Below are 24,764 nucleotides of genomic sequence, written 5' to 3'. Positions count from 1 at the left end.
TACAATCCTTTAACATGAAAAGCTTTAGAGTTTCTGGTCTCTTTCTGTCTTATGATTCAGTCTGAATATTTTCATCACTTCTTCCTTCATTAACCATCTCTTCTATTATGTTTAGCCTATCATAACAGATACTGACATTTCTTCCTTTTAGGAGCTCCTTACAAATTAAGCTTAAAAACCCTGAAACTAGCTCCTAGGTTTACATTTGCCATTTCACTTTGGTTATGGTCTTTAAGCAAATGGTAGTTTTTGATACTTATGTAATTTGTTAACCTCTTCCCATTCTGAATGTGAATTCTAAGTTATTCAGGAAATGTTTGCCACATTCAGGTCCCAGAGGGACCCCACATTCTATCTGTACTTATGTGAGATCCGTTTTTATATTAGTTTATGTCTGCAATCCACTTAGTACTTATCTCAGCGCAAGTATAAGGAATGGATTTAATCTTACCTGTTTCCTATCCATTATAAAACATGCATTTTTCTGTACTGGGGTGGCGCCTTTATATGCTGAGCTGCCACATGCAATTAGCTTTCTGTCCTTTCTCATCAGTCTATGTGTTCATGCACTACTATTAAAGTTTTAATTAAAGACTTCATGTATGTTTAATATGAGGTTAAATCCTCCTCTTCTCCAACTGTTCTTTTTCACAGTCTGCCTGGTAATTCTTCATTGTTCACGCTTGTGGATAAACTTACAATTAGCTTGTCTGGTGCTGGAGAAAACACAGCACTTTTATTGTTATTGCTAAAAATCACAAATTAACTTAGGAAGAACTAACATTCTTACGCTGTAGGGACTTCACACTCAGGAAAATACATAGCTGTATTTTTCCATTTGTTATATCTTTCAGCATTGTTTTATATTTTTCCTCAGTGTTGGAAATCTTTTATAGGTTTACAATTTCTTCATATCTATATAAAAAAAACTAATTTTTATTTTTTACAGTTTTACTTATTCTCTAGCTTAATATATTTGGTCAGATATATCAAATGATTTCAAATTTTGGAATGCTGTTTAAACTTTTTAAAATTTTTATTTTAGTTCTATTAATTACAGTTTATTCACTTTGTATCCCAGCTGTAGCCCCCTTCCCCCTCCCCTCTTAATTCCACACTCTTCTTCTCCTATGCCCTTCCCCCAGTCCAATGATAGGGGTGGTCCTCCTACTCATCTGATCCTAGCCTATCAGGTCTCATCAGGACTGGTTTCATTGTCTTCCTCTGTGGACTGGTAAGGCTGCTCCCCCTTAGGTGGAGGTGATCAAAGAGCCAGCCCATGAGTTCATGTCAGAGATGGTCCCTGTTCCTAATACTGGGGAACCCTCTTGGACACTGAGCTGCCATGGGCTACATCTGTGCAGGGGTTCTAGGTTATCTCTATGCATGGTCCTTGGTTGGAGTATCAATCTTGGAAAAGACCCCTCTGCCCAGAGTGTTTGGTTCTGTTGCTCTCCTTGTGGAGCTCCTATCCCCCCCCCTTTTTTTTTTTCATAAGATTCCCTGTACTCTGCCAAGAGTTTGGTTATGAGTCTCAGCATATGTTTTGATACCCTACTGGGTAGAGTCTTTCAGAGGCTCTCTGTGGTAGGCTCCTGTCCTGTTCTCTGTTTTCTTTCTCTTCCAATGTCTGTCCCATTTGCCTTTCTGAAAGAGGACTTACCAAGGGTCCTCCTTCTTGATTAGATACTTTTTTTTTTTTTTTAAAGCTAATTAGGTATATGACCCTCTTTCTTCTTTTCATTTATTTATTTTGATTTTTGAGACAGGATTTCTCTGTGTAGCCTTGGCTGTCCTGGACTCACTTTGTAGACCAGACTGGCCTTGAACTCACAAAGATCTGCTTGCCTTTGCATCTCCAAGTACTGGGATTACAGGTATGGGACACCATGCATGGCTCTCTTCCTTTTTCTTAGGCACTTGTAAATAAGGAAGTGCCCTGTCCCTGTCTTAAAAACAAAACAAAAAAAATGAGCCCGTCACTTTCAGATATGATGTTCTGCATATGTCATGTGGGTCAGGTGTATAATTGCTAATTTTTCCTGTTTTTCAGCTATTATAAGATGTATATTAAAACCTACCTAGATAGGTAGGTTTTCTTTTAGGTAAGTTCATGCTTACACTGTATGCATTTCAGAGCCATGTTATTGAATACATACAGTTGATAGGGATCATCCACATTGCATTAATTAACTAGCTTCCTTTGCTGTGCCAAACTGACTTAACATTGGTGATTTAACGAAATAAGAGATTTGTTATTTGCATAGTCTGGAGACCAAAAACCCAGATCAGCATCACTGTGCAAACCCATGATCAGCAGGGCTGAACTACCTGCACAGGACTGTGGGGAGAGTCATTTCCTATCTCCTTTGGCCTCTGGTGGTGACTGGCAAATGGGCTCTTATACCTGAGTTATATTTCCTCTTTACTTGAAGGCTACCTGTGAGTGCAGACATTGCCTTCCTATAAAAGTCAGAATAACATTTCCACCTCTCAATTCTGAACATCTTCACTGCAAAATTTCCCCTTTGATCTAAGGTACCTTTCACAGACTCTAGTGAAGTGGAAGGCCATGGAAGCACATGATGTTTTGCTGGAGGCTGGCTTATGAGAGGGCACATGATGTTTTGCTGTGAGCTGTCTGTGCGAGAGGTGTGATTTTGGCCAGCTGAGAACTTCCAGGAGTAAACTCTGAGGAGAGGAGATATACAGAAGCCCATGGACAATGAGAAATTGCTTTTTGAATCGATATCATTGTGCTGATAGTCATGCTTCATCGCTTGACTTCGCAGAAAGAAATGTTCCAGGGAACTTCTCGGGGCAATCCAACTCAGTCTTTCTGCTTTCACTGACTTGTCATGATCTGAATTGTGTTGATTCATGTTGCTGTTTGGTGTTGGCCTTTGGGCTGGGCTGCTGGTGTCTGGACAACGAAGAGTGGACTCATCCCAAGGAACTACTTCTAAGAAGGTCTACAACCCTCTTTACCTAATAACCTTCTTTCTCCCCTACCTCTGGTCAGTAGGTGGAAGAGAGGTGGAAGAATTTAAGAACCCTAAATAAAGGGGTCAGGAAAAATCTAAGCCCACACTCTAGGGATTCAGATAAGGACACCTTTTTGGGAGTAACTACTCAGCTTAGCGTACCTCTTTATCCGTATGAAATACCACTTTAACTCCACTAATGCTTTTCCTCTCAATGTGTCCTTGAGATAAGAGTGCAGTGATCCTCAACTCTTTGTTGTCACTGTTTCCATCATGTCATATTTCATCTGTACCTTCAACCTTTTCATATTCAGATATTTAAAGTGTCCCTTCTAAGCAGCAAGCGGCTGGATTTAAAAAGCCAATGACAATGACTTACATTTTTGCCTTGGTACCCATTTCCTGATGCGTCTGTTTCTGTGTCACTAGTTTGATGTTTCTATGTTCTTACCTTTCTTGACTTCCTTCAATTTAATCAAACACTTCATGCTATTGCATTTTCCTTCTCCTAAACTGCATTTTAAAATAATTTAGGTAGTTAGCCGATGTACATGTAAATTATTACTCTTACAATCTGACACCAGTTATATTTTAGGGCTTTAAATCCTGCTTCCTGCTCTCTCCTCCCTATGCAACTGCTACCGCACATTTCTGATGGTCCAAAGAGCTGCAATCAACCATTCCTTTGTGTAGTCACTTAAGTTTTACTTTTTGTTGCCCATTTCTTGCATATCCATACTTCTACCTGAGCTTATTTTCCTACAGATCTCCCTTTGCATTTTATCACTTTAGATCTACTAGTGTAAAATATTCTCAGCTTTTGATCAAGCGAACACATCTACCTATCCCCTCAGCTTCTGAAGAATACTCTGGCTGGCACAGAATTCTTGGTCCGCCATTTTCTTTATGTAGCACTGTAATATGGCTTCTGGTTTCCACGAATTCCACTAAGCTACTACTGGTCTCACTCTTGCTTCCCTGAAGGACTAAAGGTGGGAAACATATTTTCTGGGCAGAGCCTTGAGTCAGGCACTTTGCATGACTAATGTAGAGACAGCTGCAACTGGAGCTTGGCCAGCTCTTATTCTCACAGCCTTTCTAGGAGGCATCAAATACATGCATGGAGTAGTCTTGGGTGTCTTGCCTAGCAAGAGGGCAAGGACTGTGAAAAGATGGACGGCTGCTCTCTGTACCAAGTCTGGAGTGCTGTACCACCAACCACCAACACTTACAAAGATATTGTGCTTCTCCTGTCTCCTTAAGCTTGTGGTGTCCAGTGGCTTTGGTATTTGCATTTAAAATATTATATTTTAAATCTTATTAAATTTTATATAGGTGTATCTTGAATGCAGCACTTGTAGGCTGTGCAGAGCAAACGCCATCATGGGCAGCTTCTCAGAAGGAGCACAACAGCCACTGCAGGGTCATCACCATCTGCCTACAGACTTTATATTCACGGTCAACTTGGTAGCTCAAGGCTCACAGTTTTTTCCTTCAGCATCCTAAATATAGTACTCCACTGATTTCTGGAATTGTGTCCTTGTTAAAAACCCACTAACACGAGTCTATTCAATAATATTCAAATACATTTTCTTAAAAAACACTTTCAGAGACAGGTGAGATGGCGCAGCAGGTAGAGCCATTCATACACAGGACTGTAGATCTAAGTTTGACCAAAGAACCCACAAGGTGGGAGGAGCCAATTCCTAATGATTGTCTCTGAGCTCCACATAGGTATGCTGTGTACATCTGCACTCAGTGCACAAGACCCCCCCCCCCCCCACAAATTTTATTATAATTTTTCTTCATTTACTATTTATTTTTTGGGGGGGATGGGAAGGGAGGAGGGCTCTGGTTTGTGTTTTTGAAACAAAGCCTCACTCTCCAGTCCATGTTGGCCTTGAACTCACTACACAGCCCTGGATGCTCCTAAACCTCGGATTCTCCACCCACAGCTCTGCCTCCTTTTGATAAAGAATGATCCTTTTTATGTTCTGTTTCCCTTGGGTATTATCCAGTGGGCTTGTTTGTGTTACGTCTTCTTCTGTCTTCACCTGGACATAATTTCCTTCATTTATAATTCTTTTGAATATGCCATTGTTTCTCTTTCAGACCGCTCTTTTGCCTGCATTTCATTTTCCGGCTCTCCCAAGCCTAGCTATGTTGCTCTTGCAGACTTGCTGGCTCAGAGTGGGGGTTGCGGGTCAGTTCCACTAGCCCTGGGCTCCTCATCGTCCTTCAGACCCAGCAGCCTCTAAGCTCCAGCCCTGCTCTCAGTGAGCTCACTCTCACACTTGGGGTCTGTCTGTGTGGATGCACTGTTCTGAAGTGGGGCGATCTCTCCTGGAGACTGAACTGCTGTGTCAGGAGAGAAGTGTCAAGGACTATCTCTTGCTTCATTAAAATAGAATAATTTGCTTGGATAAGCATTGTTGCTAACTCCTTTGGATCAGTTTCTGTCACAGAAGATGCACTTTTAACCAGACATATTTTACAGAATTAAAAGAACTTGCCAAGTCTTATTTAATTCTAGCGTGGGTTACATTTTTTTCCCCTATCGTGTTGTCTTCCATTCTTTTTGATTATCTCTTCCATTTTACTTTTTCCACCCTGTACCTCCCTTCCTGTGTTCATCTGTATTCTCCTGCTGCTACTTCCAATCTGCCATCCCTCCTGTGACTCTTTCTCCTGTTTGCTGGCATTCAGGCTGAGAATCCTGCTTTCACACCCTTTGCTAACCTCTCCCTGCATTTTTAGTTTTGCTCTGCGATCTTGATTCATAAAGTCAGCTGTTTCACATTCTTTTTAAAATTCATGGCAAGAAGTCAGGATTAAATTGTGCTTTTGGCCCCCACAGGAATTTTCGGCTGCGTTCTCTCTAGTGAGCCTTCCTGTTCCTCTTTATGGTGGTCCTGAGGATGGATCACTACTGTACCTGCTGTTTGCCTGACCCAGGATTTTCCTTTCGGGTAGTGGACTTCCATGGACATATTCAGAAACTGCCATCGCAGCCCTCTCTTATGCCTCCACTTCCCATATGCCTTTTACATTGACCTCAAGCCATTTCTGCAACCCTTACTTCTATACTTCTATTTATTTATCTGTAGATCACATTTGTGCCCTATCTTCATTACAAACAGACAACTCCTGTGTATAACACCCAAAAGAAGGCAGCTGTTATAACATCCTGTCATGTTCACAATGAAGTAAGTTGCTCTCCATATTGACTGTTACTGAGTAACCTCTTCAATATCAGACAGTACTAGATTCTTAGCTAGGGAGTAATCAAAATTAAAAGGTAACTCCCCTTCTCTATAAAGTATCACACAAAGACAGGTAAGTCATCTTAGCCATTTCAGGTACCTTTTCCGAGCTGGAGCAACTGCAGGGTTGTAAATGTGCTTCAGGACTGAGTCAAAAAGCTACCTCACAAGGTATTTCCTGTCCATCATGTTCTGTTCTTCCGGGCCACATACTGAGCTACTTCCTATACCCAGGTTCCCCAGTTCCCCAGCAGCACTGCCTCTCAATACCCAGGCAGAGGAAAGAAGGCATCACTGATAGGACATACCTCATCCCAGAAGGCAAAAAACGGAGTGGAAAGAGTGACAAGTGGTGACAGAGCCGTATGAAAGTGACCGACGTACCCTGAGCGGGGTCACTTTACCCTGGGTAAAGTGCTCAGGTCACTTCAGTGACAGGCAGAAGAGGTGAGACCCATGCAGGGACCAACAGTCTAGAAAGAAGTCAGAGGTTAGGCAACAATTTCTGGTCATCTCGGGAGACTTACTTTTTCCAAAACCTTGGCGATTCGGGTGCCTATCTGTTCAAGTGATTGTTGCGGATATTGGTCCTTGCCAAGATTCTGTAATACCTGGAATAGAAGGAGAGGGGCTGAAAATGAGACCAGATTTGGATGCTGTTGAGCTGGGGGCAGAGGATGACATCAAAATGCTTTTTTTGGGACACTGCTGTGCAGCCATTCTGTGGAAGACACACTTAAGCTGACTCTGACAGCCCAAGGTCCTCTCGCACTTAGTGAAAATTACAGATACAGAAAACACAGTCATTGCAACATTCGAAAATAAGGGCAACAGAACTACTTACAGTTCTGTCACCTGCACAGGCACTGTTAATACCCTTACATAGATTCATATTTTTCAGATATTTGCCGTGTGCGTATGTGGTGTGTGTGCATACTGTAATCTATATTTTCCTGAAATATATTCCTGACTTTTCTTCATGCCAATAAATACATGTCTTAGTTATGGTTTCTATTGCTGCAATAAAATACCTGTAGAGGAAAGGGTGTATTTCAGCTTACCACTCTCAGGTCATACTCCCCAGGAACTCAAGCAGCTCAGGAACCTGGAGGTAGGAGCTGATGCAGAGGTCTTAGAGGAGTGCTGCTTACTGGCTTGCTCCTAATGGCTTGTTCAGCCTGCTTTCTTATAGTACCCAGGACCACCAGCCTTGGGGTGGCACTGGCCACGGGGAGCTGGGCCCTCCCACATCAATCAAAAAACCGTACCTGAGGCCAGTCTGGTGGGAACATTTCTTAACTGAGGTTCTCTCTTCTAAAGTGACTCCAGCTGTGTCAAGTTGACATAAAAATGACCAGCAGGACATTTCTACTGCCTCTTTCCTAATTATGCCACTGCCTACTGGCTGCCATGTTATTTAACTTACTCTTTAAGACGTGTGCCTGTGGCCTGTCTTCCAGTTCTCTCTTGAGGTACAGTTTTTACTAGGGATATGCTGGGTCGGTCTTCCTGCCTTTCTTAAGAATGTCAACAGGAAAATAACTGCCCCAAAATGTCTCTCCTCTGAGCCTTTCTGTGGGAAAGCAGAAGCTGGCTCACCCTGAGGGATGCGCTGGGTACCATCATAAGAAGGACAAGCTCTGGCCTGAACAGAATTGAGCTTGGCTGAAAGCTACTGAGATCAGGGCTGACTAAAGAAAAATAAAGCAAAAAGAGCCCTGGTCACTCACTCTGGCCTTCTGCTGTCAGCTACCTCCTGGCTGTGAGGCTAACATTACATCAGCCTGAACAAGGCTGAGTACTCACCTCTGTTAGCTGGCTCTCCCCCGTGTAGTGTAGGCTGGCTCTGTTGGATACTCCATGTAGGTGGTCCAGGGTATGCATGCTTGTGGGGAGATTACCATTGCACAGTGGTTCCATTGCTGGCTGCTGTATGGGTGTGGCAAAGTCTATGTGTTCTGTGATGCTGGAAAATGGGGATGACCACATCAGCCATGGAAATCCAAGTCAGGAGAGAGAGATCTAACAATCAGCACAGCTAACTTCCATAGGGGACTTCTCACCTGGGAGCGTTTGAAATGAGTGGGTTTTCTCCTAGGATTTCTGCTTTTAGGGAACAGATAGCAGTAAGGCAAATACTGCTTTCTCCAGCCCCCTTTTCCTTTACAAACAGAAGCACACTTACTGCTCAAAGAAAAAAGTCATCTAAAAGTTAAGACAGTAAATTTTATGCAGATCCAACTGTACATTCATTGCACTGGGTGTCAGATACAAGTACTTTACTTCATGACCTGAAGAAGTTATTTTTTTAAAAAATACTTTGACAAATTTGAATTATGTACATATGTGCATCTCTGTGTGGGCATGTGCACATGTGTGTAGGTGACCAGAGGCCACAGATGTCCCTGGTGCTGGAGTGAGTGGCTTATGGGTTCTGGAAACCAGCCTCTGGTCTTGCTCTATTTCTCTAGCCCGAGAGGCTACTTCCAAAAGGCTAACCAAACGAGCAATCACATGCACTAATACTGAAATTTGGCACTACCAAAACTTACTCCAAAAAAAATTAATTTCTATTTGGGTAACGTTTATCGCTCCATTGATTATTTATTCCAAACTGACCACTTATCAGATACCAAGGCTATAATAATTAGGTGAACACACGCAATCCTACTTGTGTTGCTCATGTCTTGGAAGGAGTATGATTCCAGTTGTGATGTCATAAAACATACAATAATGAAAATATGCTCATGAGGGAAGACATCTCTTCTGCACCATGAGGAAGGGTGATTGTGATAGCTTTCCTGAGGCAACAGAACTCAAAGGCCTCTTGGTAAAGACTGTGGCTGGGTGGGGGCCCAGGAGCAGAGCAAGAAGGCCTGCCTTACATCCAAACTCTCATAGTAGGGAGCAAATGGACAAAACAGAGGCAGGCATGAGCAGGGGAAGAGGCCTAGTTAGGAGGTTACGCATGTGCCTGGGTGGCAGTAGAGGATGCAGAAAAGCAGACGATTCTGAAATAGTCTCAGGGAGTAGAAATAGTAATTGATGAGGTTTGAGAGATAAGGAAAAGAATTACTAAGGATAATATCCAGATTTCTGGCCTCAACACAGATGAACATATTTCCTAAGAATATGAAATGGAGGAGCTGGAGTGATGACTCATGGGTTAGGAGCACAGACTTCTCTTGTGGCTTCAGTTCCCAGTGCCCGTATCAGGCGGCTCACCGTTGCCTGCAACTCCAGCTCCAATGGACTCTATGTCCTCGTCTAGACTCCACGGACACCTGCATTCACACATGCACATACCCGCACACATACACATCACTGAAAAATAAATTACGTGTCTTCTTGAGCTTGTGGGTGCAAATAAGTCTGGGGCTTTGAGGAATAGTGTGGGGTGGAAATAGAAATTTGGGAGGGCTCACTGCATCCATGGTGAAGGAAGTTCTAAGAACAGTCACTCCAACTAGACATGATTGTGAACAAGGTTAGCAGGGCTTGGGGAATGCCAACACTTCCAGGGTGAGAAGTCAGCAAAAGCCCCCTTGCTCCTTGTATCTTCCCAGGTGTTAAAATGCATGTCTATGTAATGGCCTCTGCACTTCTATAAAAAGGATCTGGTCTTCAACATGAGCTACCATGCCACCCATGACTTCTGACAGCTTGCACAGTGCAAGTGAAAGCATCTGGGCTGGGGGTGCATTTATCACTCTTTGAATGGACTGAGGCCATCGAGGCTGTGGGTAGCAATGGTCATGCTCTGCCGACTAGGGCTAGAAGTGGCCTTTGATGACACAAGACATGCTGGAGTCGGCTGAGGCCCTGTGGTTCATTGGTAAGGAAATTCCATGAGTAAGGTCATGCCAAAGATACTCACTCAATGTTTTTTGAAGAAACTGCCAGCCAGGTGCTCACAATGGCAGTTAGCTCTACCCACCGGACTTTGAGGCACTCATCTGGACTGGGCCACCCCAGACTCTGGTAGTCATGTTTTTTTCCTGGAAGGAAAGTATGTCATGAATGGACACAGTACAAAGGCATGAAAGGTAAGCGGCTGGCTTCCCTAGCGATGACATGACCCAAACTGGTATGTTCGGTGGCGCCCGTTTCTCTTCTTGTCTTTAGAATGCGTGCCATCGAAAAACAGATCCAATAAAAATCTCAGCATTTGTGGCAATGGGAATAAAAATCCTCTCTGAAGGAGGCCTTATTTTCAAAGATGATGAAATAAAAATCAAATCCTGTGTTGTATTTGAAGTTGGTCAACATGAGATAAGGACTGATATACTCTTAGATACTAACATTCTTAACATGGTTCATTTTGCCCTTCTGGGTTTTGATTTTATGAGGATAACTATGACTTAATGGGAAGCAGGCATCTAGCCCTGGCACTGTGACAGTTTGGGATGGACTTTGTTGTAGGGATACTGTAGTGCACTCAAGGACATTTTAGCAGCACCTAGACCTCAACCATTAGATTTCAGTAGCACAACTTCCCCAAGAAATGGTGTCACAAACTGCCAAATATTCCATGGGTGTGAAATCACCCCTGACAGAAGCACTGCTAGTGTCAGAATGGGATCTGTGACAATAAGGTCATCATGTATGAGTGTTTCCTATGTGTTCAGGGGCTGTGCTCAGTGTTTGCAGTTCCAGACTTCATTAGGCTTCCATCCTCACAGCTCAGAGGTCGAAGCAGGTGATGAGTGACTCAAAGTTCTCTGGCTATAGGGGGCAGAGGCAGAACCCAGACACATCTGACTCTAACATGCATGTTTCCACTTCCTGTGCTAGCAAAGGCACCTCCTGTTCAGGCCGAGTCCTTTTCTTAAGATCAAGTCCCCAAGAAGGAGCAAAACCACGTCTTATCTGAGAGGCTTCTGATGGGGATGGGCAAGAAGGAGAACCTTAATTTTGTGTGGCACTCTTTACACTGTCGAAATTTACCAGCAATAGAAAAACATTTGAGGTACAGACAGGGATTTAGATTCAGATTTTAATAAAGCAAAAAAGAACAGTTTGGAAGAATTTCAAATTAACTTTAAATAAAGAATACATTTCACAATAAAGCTCACTTTCTTTTTATATTTTAAAAATTCGCTTGAAAAATATTTATTGAGCACCTATTATAAAGGGTCTGGGAACTATGCAACACACTGGGGTAAACAGGAAGAGGCGGCCTGCTCTGCAGCTCACAGGCTACTGAGGAAGGCAACATAAGGAAACTGTTACACTGTGACAACATAGTGTTGGAGAAGGAGCCAAGAGTTGCACAAAGGAAGGAGTAACTAATTCTATCTGAAGGTAGCACGGGAGAAATGGCACTTGAGTTTCAAGTTCAAGGGTGAGTGATATTAGCACCACAGAGATGGTATAAGGGCATTCCAGGCAGAGGGAATAGCATATGCAAAGGCATGGATAAAATAAGAGCATGGCTGCTTCATAGGTGCTGCTGGAGGGTGGAGAGAGGCTGGCTTATAAAGGGTCTTGAATGCCACACTAGGAAGTCTGTACTTTATCCTGTAGGCAGTGGGAAACTTCGAGCCCACATCTCTCCATCTTGGTCACAAGGATATCATAAGAGGATGTTAAATGCCTTGCTGAAATCCAGTTACATTATGTCTATGGCACTTCCCTGGTCTTCCAGTCTAGAAGCCCTAGCCAAAAAAGGAAATGCAGTTAGTTCAATGTTATTATTAGTACTTAGTATATCTATTACGACTCTCAAAGATCTCCATTTCTCCCCATAGGTTTACAAACATTTGCTTTAGAACTTGGACGTGATTTGCTGGAAGTTTATTAGCCAACAGTGGACAAAATCCATACTTATTTACTGGGATACTAACCCTGTGTAATATTTTTGTACCTTCTCCACACTGAGGGCATTCTCCTTCAAGGAGAGTCAGTAGCATTGTGATCTCATTTGCCAGTATCTTCAGCGTCCAGCTTGGGCCTGCCATGCTGAGACCTGCTTGGAACTGCTTAAGTGGGGCCATGGTGTAGGTCAGAGGTAGAGGGCCTGCCTAGCGCAAGCAAGGCTGCCACTTCAACACCCCAGCACCACAAGCAAGCAAGGAAACAAGCAAGCACACACCTGCCTAGATGTTCTCCATGTAGGCTTTAGCTTTCCCTCTGTAAGAAGCTTTTGGCTTCTTTAGAGTAATCCGGGGTCATCAGAAAGCATGTTTAAGATGGAAAGGCCACAGAGGGGAACACAAATGTCTGCACTCCTCTTGGCACCCAGAGAGTGTGTGCAGTGCTGTGGCGACCTGCTTCTCCAGTGTTTCACGTGCTTGCTGGCCAAGGGCAGCTAACCCGAGAGGCCATCGACTCCACGGGACAGGCTACTTCAGACAACTTAAGACAGAGAAATCCTGCCAACTATTGCACACATCAGCTGCGACATGTATTTCATGCATCAGAGATACTGAAATGTGAGAAGAATACAGCTGATAAGACACAGTGTGTTTACTATTGTGATGGAAGCATCCTTATGCCATTCATAAACTGTCTTTATTTACTTGCTGTGGTGTTTCCTTGTTGAAAGCATATGCCATAGACATTCTGTAGCTTAATTAGAAAAGAACAGCATTTAGACTGCTTAAGTTGTTACTATGACAAGGAACTCTGTGTAATCGGCATCTCTGTGCACATATCTTTGGCGTCTACAAGGCAACTCTCCTCCAGTGCATTAACAGAAATTATTGGTATGTTCAAAATTCCTGATTCATCCTGTCAAACTAACCTCAGGTTTCCTCTGTTGATTTTTGCCATCTACTACACATTTAGAGACAATTTGGTAAGCAAAAGCCTTACTGTTTATGTTTGCTCTTCTGTGGCTGCTACTGACCGAACATTCTGTTACATTGGTGGTGCTGTGTGTATCTGATAAAGTAGCTGCAGGTATCTTTTCTTACTACAGCATTTTTTATGTTCTTTAAATGACATTGATACCCTCTGTGGAAAATATATGGTACAAATATATTAAAATATTCTGTAAAATCACACTGCTCAGTCTTTTGTCTTGCCTCCCTAACGTCAAAATTATCTTTTGCATTTCTCAGCCTTGGAACATCCTTCATCATAAGACATTACAGACATATTGGCACGTTCTTCCTTGAGGATGTCTTACAGTGACACCTAACACCCCCCCCCCCCGAATGGTTATTTCCATGTTTTACATCTGGCCGTCTTTTCTCCTAACACAGACAGACTTAGCAGAGGAAGCTGTAACTTAACACAGATTGTTAATAGCACAACCAATCTAAGTTTTTAACCTCTGTGAGAGCGAGACACCATCCTAGGACATGTAGAACGTACTAAGGTACGTCCTGGGTTCAAATAAGCCGATCCTCCTTTCTATATTCTACTATTGCCCCCTGCTTTAGTCAGTACTTTTATCCAGTTAAATGACAGATTTTAATGAATTAAATTTTCAGTCTAAGATAGTAAAAATAGTCCTTTAAAAAGGGAGATGACATTTTAAAAAAGGAATTCTATCACTACTATTTAATTGGTGGTTCATGAGGATGGGGTGGGGCAGTGAGGGGCAATTACCTTGGCACATGACAGTGGCCTTTGAGCCAATTAGTTAATGGTTAAAAATCAAAGTCTGAAAAACTACTTATACTAATGACTGATATGGTTCTTATATCTTCTCTGAACTGAACTTCTCTAGGCCATAAAACACATCCTGTATGAGAAACAGGACAGTGACCTGAAAAAAGAAATGAGAACCAGGGCAGTCTCACTTACCTTGGGGCCCAGGAGATGCCACCTTTGGGCCAGTGATCTCTAAGTTTGCTTGGTAACGTTGTCCATTTTCTGGTTGATTTGACTCTACTTTTTTCCCAGGAGGTATTTTATGATCCCCTTTGGGTTTCTTCACACGTTTGACCTGGAATGTGATCTGGGAATCAAAAACATGTTAGAAACAAATGAGACCAATGAGTGAATCTGTCACTCCCTTCAGACTGCAGCGGTTTTAAGGATAACCTGGCCTAGCAGAACTTGGTGATCAGATCCTGTTTCTGGAGACACTACACACTTCGGTCAGCAGACATGGAAAAGTCAAGTTCATACTGAGCAGGAAGCATCTTCCCCACAGGCTATCTTTCAGAGCACAAGAAGGTGTAATGCAGGTTATTAGAGAAAAAAAGTCACTGACAGTTTTATCTAGCTGTGAATAGCAGCAACCTGCACGGCAAGGCATGCTCACGGGTGCACTGCTGGTACGGGTGCCTTGGGAATAACCAAGTGCTATGTGAGCTGGTTTAAGGTCTGCCCCACAGAAGGGAATGAATGCCTGGTACTATAAATTTGGCCAAGAATCCGTAGTTTCTGAAGGTTGGGCAGGGTGAACCAATTACTATTATTTTGCTAAATGGACATAGTATCAAATATCTTTGAAAGCTGTATCTCTATACCCATTGATTAGCGTGGTTCTCAGACCTCACCAGAGAGGTTGCTTTGTATAATGAACAGTGGTTAACTCAGAAACCCAGAACTTGCCATGATACAGAGTGTTTCTCCACAAGTGGGGCATCTGTATCATACCTTCTCTTTACAAGACTAAGGGACAATAGAGAAAGGGCAGAAAGACTGTAAGGGCCGGAGATCAGGAAGGGCTGGAGTGAAACAATGACTTCTGGCCAGGGCAGGGCTGCTGTCCTCATAAACTCAGCGCAGCTTCAGTAACCTTCGTGAAGATCAATCCAGTCAAGTTTCCAGCTTGGATGAGGAGGAGGGCTGAGTCCCAAACCCTAGCTGAGGAGCTGTTAGCGGGTAACTCTGAGTTTTTGTTAAGGATATGCCACCAGGTGGGTTGAGCATGCTCCACTGGATGGTCCTACACTTATTACTGCATGTGCACCCAAAGAGGATTAGGTGGGTCATAAGAGGGGAAAAAAAGAGGATGAGAGTGGTAGGTCTTAGAGGAGTTAGTGGTGGTAATACAATAAAAATATATTGTATACATAGATGAAATTCTCAAAGAATATCATAGTAAAAATAACCTGGATAATATACTGCACATTCCTACTGCATATACATGTTGGAACACCCACTGGAGATATAAATATATGTTCACATATATTTACCTATAAATATATGCAATCATTGTGGATCAAAAAATACCTGTGTGTGAGACGTGAGTGTATGTGTGTGTTCATTTCCGTTTGTATGTGGGGTTGCGCAGTCGCACTCGGCATGGTTCCTGTAGGGGCAGGGGACAACCTTCCGGTTTTGGTATTTGCCTTGCCACTTTATTTGAGACAGGGTCTCTTTGCTGTTGTGTAATGTGGGCTAGCAAGCAAGCCTGAGAACTTCTGGAGGTGCTCCTGTCTTTGCTTTCTTCTTCCTGTGGGAATGCTGGGCCTAGACACTTGTGCTACTATGGCTGGCTAGCACATGAGATGAGGGGAAAGGTTCATGACTGCAGGAGAGCAGTGAGGTTAATAATAATTAATTATTATTACTTTGAACAATCTTGCTATGTAGCCCAGGCTAGTTTTGAATTCTTGGGCTCATTTTATCCTCCTGCTTCAACTTCCTGAGTGCTGAGAGGATAGGTATATGCTGGATCTGACTAAGTTTAATTTTTAAAAATCTAAATGAAAAATTGGTAGTGAAATGAACAAAATAACTTAGTCTTGATACAGAAGATAATGAGAAGAAACATCTCGTTCATCCCAAGTCTGTGGCTCTGAGGGTGGTTTATACCCATTCCATTTCCTCTTACCTTCTAGAAGAGTCAGTAATGTTTATATAACATGAAATGTGTCCTAGAAAATTCCAGTGTGAACAGTGTCCTGGAATGTGGAGTAGGTAAAGCCACATACCCCAAAACCTTCCCTTGTATACTAGGAGTGCGCCAAACCTGGTTACAAGTTCATGAGGACTGAGATGGTAAACTCTATGTACACGTATGCGTTTGTACATATGTGGATGCATGTATGTGTTGTATTCAAGGGTATGTTTATGAGCATACTGGGATGCATGGGTGTGGAGGCCAGTCCTCAGGAGTGTCATCTTGTTTTTTTGACATATGGTCAACTCTTGCCTTGGAGTTCCTGATAAGGCTGGGCTAGCTGGCTAGCAAGCCATAGGGCTTCTCCTGTCTTTGCCTCCCCAGTGATGGTATTACAAGTGCATGTCACTATGCTTGGCTTTATAATATGGGCTTTAGGGTTCTTACGCTTGCCCAACTGGGCCAACTGGGCCTTTTTCTCAGCCCTGAGCTGGCAAATTCTTACCCATTCTGTTGCTTCATCATCTTCACTTTTGCAGTCTCCATAACAAGAGCTCTTGGCTACTCCATCCTGGGGGGCTTTCTTCAGTACCCGTATTCCCTGTAGGTCCAGACGCCGGCCCTTCATTTCTAGTGTTCCTCCAAAGCCTTCCAGAGGCCAGGCCTGCTGAAACTCATCCACCAGAGCCAGTATCTCTTCTGACATCTTAGTTTCATCTGACTTCTCCACCTCTTCAGAACCATTGCTCTCCTCAACCACTGTGCCTGCAATTCAAGGAGTTGTATGATCAACAGTTTCATAGTGTTTATTCAAGAGCTTAGTGACTCAAACTTGTTCTTAGAGACAATTTGGCTCTGCTTAGAGGGCCAGCTACAGTGGCCCCCTTCATAGAATACTATTCAGCATCTTCAAGCCTCAAAACAGAGCACCATCTCTGCCATTAAGCCTTTGCCAAAAGCCTGCCAGAAAGTAATGGCAGGAGCCAGAAGGAAGGCAGCCATGGATGGTGTCACTAGTGAGAGGACATCTGTGGTACACATTACTTGTTTTAAAGAATCACCTGCTCAACATACAAAACTTAGATGACAAAGATGATGTCTATTTTGCTATTTGTTGAAGACACAGGCCCTTAAACCTTTATTCAGTTACCATGACACAGTTGTGTCCAGTCCAGATAGCTTGCTTAAGAGTCTGAGCTTAACAACAATTTAGTAGAAAAGTACTCTAATGAAAGCTTCTATTTTCAGTAATGCTTATTATAAAAATAGCCACATGTTAGTTTAATTTCTCCAAAATGGTTTTGAAGGTATTATTTATGTTGCTCAAGTATTTAAGGGCTCCCACAGTAGCTCTTAGTGGAATATGCTAGCAAAAATTTTCTCTCAAGAATCTGGCATGTCTTATTGTCCTATGAAGCTTACAATCTTAAAGTTCCACTCAGTGCTTAGACCTGGAAGAGGTTCAGAAATGGTTATTCTGAGTTTCTTAACAAAATGTTTTTCTTTGCTAAATTCTTTGCTTAGTTTTTGCTCTTTATTTTAGATTGATCGCTGTGCCTCATATTGTGTGCTTCATAAATGTCATGTCCCATCCCTTTCAGAAGTGGATAGGATGTAAAAACGAAGAGCAACATGCTTCCTTTTGTAACAGGCACCCGCTGGTTAACCTGAGAGCACTGGCTTGACTACCTATGCCAGTTCATTATTCCTTCAGGTGGCGATTCCAGCTTGTTCAGAGATTAAAGAACATGGTGTTAATAAAGTCAGTGTCCGCACCCTCACATACACGTGACCTGATCGTTAGCCACAGAAATGCATGGCATCAGTCTCTGGTGTGTTTGTGTGTGTGTGTGTAAGGGGAGTGGATGGACTGAGAAACATGGCTGGTGACCACAGCTGAAAACAACTTTGTACAAAGTGAGTGGTGTTGCCCTCTGCTTTGCTGGCACCTCTGCCCTCTGTCCCAGTTTCTGTTGTGAAACATGGGGGAGCAGAGGTCAGGCAGTGATTCTTCCTTGGGAAAGCTGAAAGGCGTTACTTATGACCATGTGACTTCAAACTGTACTGCCGTTATTTCAAGTCAGTTCCTCTTAGGTTTCCTAAGCCATCTCCTGCTTTCTACCACTCTTTATGATTACTGCTAGAACTCTGAGAAAGGGATCTAGAGGTTTGCCGAAGTCTGCTCATGCTTAGGATACTGAAACAGAAGTGATTGGTGGCTGCCTATATCATGTGGCCAGTGACATACATGCACGCTGACAAAGATCTAGTTTCAAGTCTATCTTGCTGTGATATTCCTAATGTCCAACACTGGGCCCAGTTCACAGCAGACCCCAACAGCTATGCAAGAAAGTAATGAGAGCTCAGAGCAATCTATAGATGCTGTTCTCAAGGATCTACTGTTCCTGTCTTGTTCTGTCCTGTGGGCAACTGAGAAGTTTTTTGTTTTATTTTTCAAGCTGCTAGCTAGTTTTCTTTTTCACTGTTGCTAGCATCTAGCAAGCCATTACAAAGGGTTTCTCTGTGTAGCTCTGTCTGTCCTGGAACTCACTCTGTAGATCATGCTGGCCTCAAGAGATTCACCTGCTCCTGCCTCCTGAGTATTGAGATTAAAAGCTTGTGCCGCCACCGCCTAGTGCAAATGAAGACTTTTACTTGTCACGTGGTCACATAACAAAAGTCTAGAGCTCACCCAGCTGAAGGCAACCAACATAAAATTAGGCTTCATATTAGCTAGGAAAACAGGCGGACAGAGCTGCTACTGGGAACCTCCAAAGCAATGTAAATGGAAACACTGCCTGTCATCTGACTCAGCTGTTGGCATTGTCTCTATTTGTTCCTCATCAGATTCTCAGCTTCTTTTCTTTTTTCCTCTTATGGCTCCCAAAGGATACCTTTACCCAATTCTGAGACAGGAAAGAGTCTTTGATAAGTTTCACCCAGCAAAACATAGGGCTAACAAAAATAAAGCCACATAACTTAAACTTATTAGAGAGAAGGAGGGAGGTGGGGGGGGGGGAGAGCGCATTTCATAATGGAAGCCAGTATCTAAGTGAAGAAAGGCCATGGAATTGCTTCAGACCAATTCATCCAAAGGGTGAGCCATGGTGACAATGCCAAACATACATAGTTCTTATTTACTCCTCAGATGGGTGGGTGAAAAATGGGCTGTATGTTGTGGTCGAGGGAAGCCAGTGTTTGTTTGTTTATTTATCTCTGCCGTAAACAATTTTGATGGTAGCAAAAAGCACATGAAGGTTTTTGGTCCTTGCAAATTAAATACAACCAATCAATAATAAATTTGAAAACACAAAACTATATGCATTTGAGACAATTAAAATTTTTATAAGAAAAATGATCTGAATGCAATCAATGTTTCCCAGAGGGCAGGGTACTATAGCAGAACTCAGGCAGAGAAGCAGCATGGGGGACACTTTCTGAAAAGAACATGTGTGTTGGCTCAGGTACTTATGGACTAATGTAGCTAAACATGCAGGAGCAAGGAATACATGTGTGCAGGCGCTACCAATTGTAGGTTAATTAGAACAAAGCAGGTGGACAGGCAATTGGCAAGTACAATCCGGAGGTGACGGGAGGACTCGCTGGTGGAGGCTGGAAGAGGGTAATGATCAAGGATGTGGAGCCATGCGGATGATGGTGGCTCAGGTCTGGGACTGGTGAGTCCGCTGGTGAAAGCGTGGGTGGCAAGGGACCAGAAAGGACAGCACATGAGACTAGAAAGGCATTTCATGGAACAAAGGAAGCTGACTTTGGGACTGCAAAGAGAACTCTGGAGGAAATAATGGGGTAAGCTTAAACATGGCTTCAAGATTTTCAAATCTCTTGGAAATTAGTAGGCTTCTGGATGAGGTGAATGTCAGTTTCTAGTGTGAGTATGAGAACAGAATGCTGTTTACAGGAAGTGGAGGAGAGAGTGAAGCGACAGAATTAGGGTTTAATGCATTTACCAGATAATCCATTCAAGCATTTGTGTTGCTGGTGCAAAGCAGTGTGCGAAGGGCATGTGGATGATGACAAGGATGGAAGGAAGAACTTATCTGCAGACACTGCCCCATGTGGAGCACTGTCCTATAGAAATGTCCTTTGTAGTTGAAATACAAACTTCTATGTGGTGACAGGTCTGGACTGTGGAGGAATCTCAGATTTTGAGTAGTGCTGGAAGCAAGCAGTAGGAGTAGACTCTAGGCTTGTAGCCCGCAGGGCAGATGGTGTGATGTAAACTGAAACAGAGACTGACACCCACGCCTCCAGTTTCCCTTCATCTTCTGTACCAGGCACTATTTTCACTTGGGAAATGGAGGATAAATATTGTGATGCTGAAAAAAACTTAAGTACCCACAGTGAGGGTCACATGGGTTCACACTGACTTTCAGCCACGTTATGTACTCTGTCAAGAGTGACAGAGAGTGGAGGTGCCGGGAATGGAGATTATTGTATGTGGCCAAAATTTAAATGAACGCAGCTAAGCACAATTTCTCAACGTTGAAAAACACCGGACATTCACTTTTAAGTCTGGGGGCCTTAGTTTAAGCAATTCCAAAGGTGATTATGCTAATAAATAATAGACAGAGATGTGCTGAAAGCCCCCAAAGCATATTACATGAGAGATGGAGGAACTGAGGGTGACACAATGATGAGACTGGCAGCTGACAGACTGCTCAAAACCAATCAACTGAACAAATACTTTGCTAGGAAGACTTAAAAACATCAGTGGGACAATTCTAGGGATGGTGATGAGACTAAAAGCTGCAGCGTGTCGAAGAAAGTGAGATACTGAAGTGACTTGGAGGAGCAGAGTGGACAGGGACAACCACCTTCAAGCTAGGACAGCATGACCATTAGTGACAGGAGACAAGAGCATTAGTCGCCTAAGGGGAAGCTTGTATATGCTAGTCCAGTGTTAAAAGGTGTGAATCAATGAAAAGTGGAAGGGAACATCCAGGGAGGGATGGAGGTCCAGATACCCATGGCAGCCACAGAAGCCATTGGAAAACTTGCTGTGGGCACTACTGAGAGGGGATGGAGCATCAGAGTGGGAATAAAAACATGTGACTGGATTCGGTAAGAAACAGCATTTACAGTTTCGGAAGAGGGGCTTTGAAAGAGTTTAAGAAGCAAAAGACAGAAAGATAGATGTACACTAGATTCACATGGACAGTAAAGAGCATAAAGGCAGCATTTAAATGAAAGTCCTTACTGCAGGTCTGACTTAAAATATCTCCTTTATGGTCTGGTCAGAGCAGTAATGGAGCACCAAAATTGAACTGGTCTGTTTGAAGACAGGATCTTGTCATGCCATCCAGGCTGGCCTTGAACTAAATAAACAACCTAAACTTACCTCAAACTCATGATCCTTTCTGCCTCAAGCTTCTCAAGTACTGAGATTACAAGTGAGCACACAAAGGCCAGCAGAGCATATTTACTCAAAAAATAATTGATTTTATTTTATATGCATGGTATGAGGGTATCAGATTCTCTGTAACTGGAATTACAGACAGTTGTGAGCTGCCATGTGTGGGTGTTAAGAGTTGAAGCTGGGTCCTCTGGAGGAGCAGCCAGTGCTCTTAACTATGGAGCCATTTCTCCAGCCCCACATATTTATTTTAATAATGACACCACATACAGGAAACAGACAAACTTGGTTCCAAATTAGGATGCAACCAATGTAGGGCCCCAAGCAATACTGTCTGGTGCCCCAGTGTCCTCCTCAAATGTCAGTGATATGATTATGTAAGTCAGGTTGCAAAGCTGCAATCTGCTGGGAACTTAACACATAAGCACTGGTATAAAACATAGGACGATAATCAGAGAGCAAGACCTACATTAAAGCCTTTGCACTAAGGTAGGTAGCAAAGGATATGGTGTGTTCACAAAAAACAAAACAAAACAAAAACACAAGCCCAGTGGTGCTTTTTCTCCTTCTGTGTCAGTACAACAGGAGGAACGATGTGGAGGACAGTCCAGGAAAGCAAATGGGAAGCTCCCCTAAGTGACGCTGGTACCAATGTTAGGGCTCCTTCAACTAACAGATGCTTCAGGTTTAGTTAAAAGACTTTGGCTCAGAGAGGTGACTTGCTAAAGCTTTAACACCCAGCAGGTGGTGGGACTAGGTCATGATACCAGTGTCTGTGACGACAACGCCTATGTCGTCTTTCTCCAGTGAAGGCTGCCAGCGAGGGACTGTGGACCAGGGAAACAAGCACTGAGCAGTGATAGGAAAATGTCAATCAGTGGCATAATTCTCACTTGCTCATCAAAATGAAATTTTTAAAAAGGATACATGAGTAAAGTTCTTTCTTTCATTTAGAGAGAAACGTGTTGGTACGTAAGGTAGCCGGATGTACACTGTGACCAAGACTGACCTGTATCCTGAGATCATCCTTGCACTTCTCTTAGTAAAATATTCTACTCATTAAAATTATCTTATCAACTAAAAATAATGTTGTCACCCATCAAACCTCTATTTCTGAAGCTTACTAATCACGAGACCCCACATCAGAAGCTGAATAAGAATTTTAGATATGCCACCTACAGATAATCTGAGGGAGCTATTTAACTTTTTCCTAAAGCTTAATTGGATCATCTGTAAGGTAGGCTTATTAATATCTAGTTCATTAATTAGTACATTATACACTAATACTGTGTAAAGTATGAAATATCACCAGAAGGTAGGAATTACCATTATAGTTGATAGCCACTGGAGAGGGCTAAACTTTTGTGTTTCTTTAAATTTTTTCCCCTCAAAATGTCTTTATTGTCTATACTTGGCTGTGTCTATGAAAGCACACTATTTATGGTAAAAAGCAAAACTTGTTAAAACTGATAATCAATGCAGAGGAAGTCTACTGGTATGAACATGTGAATTGAAACTGTCCTCTTGTGGCCATGCTACTGGTACCTAGATGATAAGAAAAAGAACTCCAGATGACTGACACATGGTCAAGAAAAGTGACTGCCAAAAAGTGCTCACTCCTCTTACACTGTGAGCAGAAGGAGCAGAGGAAAAAGGAACCTGCCTGAATGAGTCTGCATGATGCTGAAGGGGCCCAAGAAATGCCCTGTTACTGTGGCTCATCCTAAGTATGGGGGCTGAATAGAACCACATGGGAACATGGAATGGAAGATACAAAAATGGTAGGTGACTACTGTCTCAGGCAATGCTGTGTTATAAAAAAGGGGATAGGGGAAAACTGTCGTTAAATTTTATTTGAATTGTCCTAGAGAAAAATAATGACTAACATGGTAGTCATAAATATCCCAGCTACTACAGAGTTGTAACTAGAATAGGGACCATTTCTATAAATGGGTAAAACACCCCTCAGCATGACTCAGTGTCATTTCTGATGACTCTCAGTCCAGGCACCTCAGGACATTCATGGAACTGTGTGGGTGTATTGGCACAAAAAAGACAGGAGACTGCCAGGCATCAGGGAAGACTCATCCTCATTGTAAGTGAGAAAACTGACTGTCCAGTTTAAGGATAAACTCTTTTGAGTTAGTAAAGATTTATCTTCCTGAAAGTAGTAGTAGTTTCCTTAAAGTCTAATACTTTCTAATAGAGCTGATCATTTTGTAAAATTTCTAAGAGTGAAGGTCACAGTGGGCAGAAAAGACACAATCATTTACACCAGTGGTGTTCTCCCCTAGGACTTGCTTGCTTCTACACATGAGCCTTTAAATATTTAATAGCAGGAGAAAAGATTTTGTATTCCTATTTACTTTAAGCATTTTATTTATTTATTCTGTCACGTGCACACATGCATTTAGAGGTGAAGGGATAACTTGTGGGTGTCAGCACTCTTCTTGCCTCATGTAGGTTTTGAGGAACAAACTAGACCATCAGCTTTAGCAGCAGCCATCCTACCAAATCTACTTGGTAAATTTTTTAATTCAATCCACACAAGGCAAATACCATATTTAATGAATAATTAGAAGATTTCACTGGGTGTTGAAGAGAAGGCCTGGTGGTTAAGAGTGCTTGTGCAGAGAATGTCAGCTCAGCTCAGTTCCCATGTCAAGTAGATCATAGCCACCTGTCACGCCAGCTCTGAAGGATCTGACATCCTCTTCCGGTTTCTGTGGTCACCTGCATTTATGTGCACCTCCACACACAAATAATTAAAAATAATAAAAATGAACTATATGCTGGCTATTATGGGGTATGCATTCAGTTCCAGCCCTTGGGAGGCAAAGAGGTGAATCTCTATGAGCTTAAGTTCATTCTGTTCTACACAGAGAGTTCAAGGACAGTTAGGGCCACACAGTAAGAATCTATCTTAGGAAAAAAAAAAATGGGGTTGGAGAGTTAGAGCATATGTTAAGAGTACTTGATGCTTTTGCAAAGGACCTAGGTTAAGCTCCCAGTGCCTACATGGCCCACAATCATCTGTAACTCCAGTTTTAGGGGATCTAAAGTCCTCTCCTGGCCTCTAGAGGCACAAGGTATGCATATGATATACATACATGCAGGCAAAACACTTAGACACATGAAACAATAGGTACAAATAAATCTTAGCAGCTGGGGAGATGGCTTAGCAGTTAAGAATACTGGTTGCTCTTCTAGAGGATCTGGGTTTGTTTCCTAGCACTCACAGGGCAGCTCACAAGCCTCTGTAACTCCAGTCCCAGGGATTCTGATGGCCTCTTTTGGCTTCTACAGGTACCTCATGCATATGGTGCACAAACATACATGCAGGCAAAACACACACACACACACACACACACACACACACACACACACACACACAC

General features: G+C 42.7%; 1 protein-coding gene across 3 annotated transcripts in view; it reads right to left on the bottom strand.

Annotated features, from left to right (window-relative positions):
• The window catches only part of Ttc17 (tetratricopeptide repeat domain 17), a 102,271-nt gene that overhangs the window by 16,764 nt on the left and 60,743 nt on the right, over positions 1–24,764 (bottom strand). For 2 of the 3 annotated variants that reach the window (XM_055599920.1, XM_055599931.1), the window contains 5 exons: positions 16,501–16,760; positions 14,003–14,156; positions 10,125–10,245; positions 8,054–8,213; positions 6,775–6,858 (listed from right to left, as the gene is read on the bottom strand). In XM_055599920.1, coding sequence (XP_055455895.1) covers positions 6,775–6,858; positions 8,054–8,213; positions 10,125–10,245; positions 14,003–14,156; positions 16,501–16,760 — 779 coding nt within the window. Of the gene's footprint in view, positions 1–6,774; positions 6,859–8,053; positions 8,214–10,124; positions 10,246–11,261; positions 11,905–14,002; positions 14,157–16,500; positions 16,761–24,764 lie in introns of those variants that run through there. The other variant, XM_055599938.1, reaches the window with a different exon arrangement.

This window comes from Psammomys obesus, unplaced genomic scaffold (assembly GCF_907164565.1).
Source record: "Psammomys obesus unplaced genomic scaffold, mPsaObe1.curated_primary_1811, whole genome shotgun sequence".
Lineage (NCBI taxonomy): Eukaryota > Metazoa > Chordata > Mammalia > Rodentia > Muridae > Psammomys > Psammomys obesus.
This window is presented reverse-complemented; position numbering and strand designations above follow the sequence as displayed.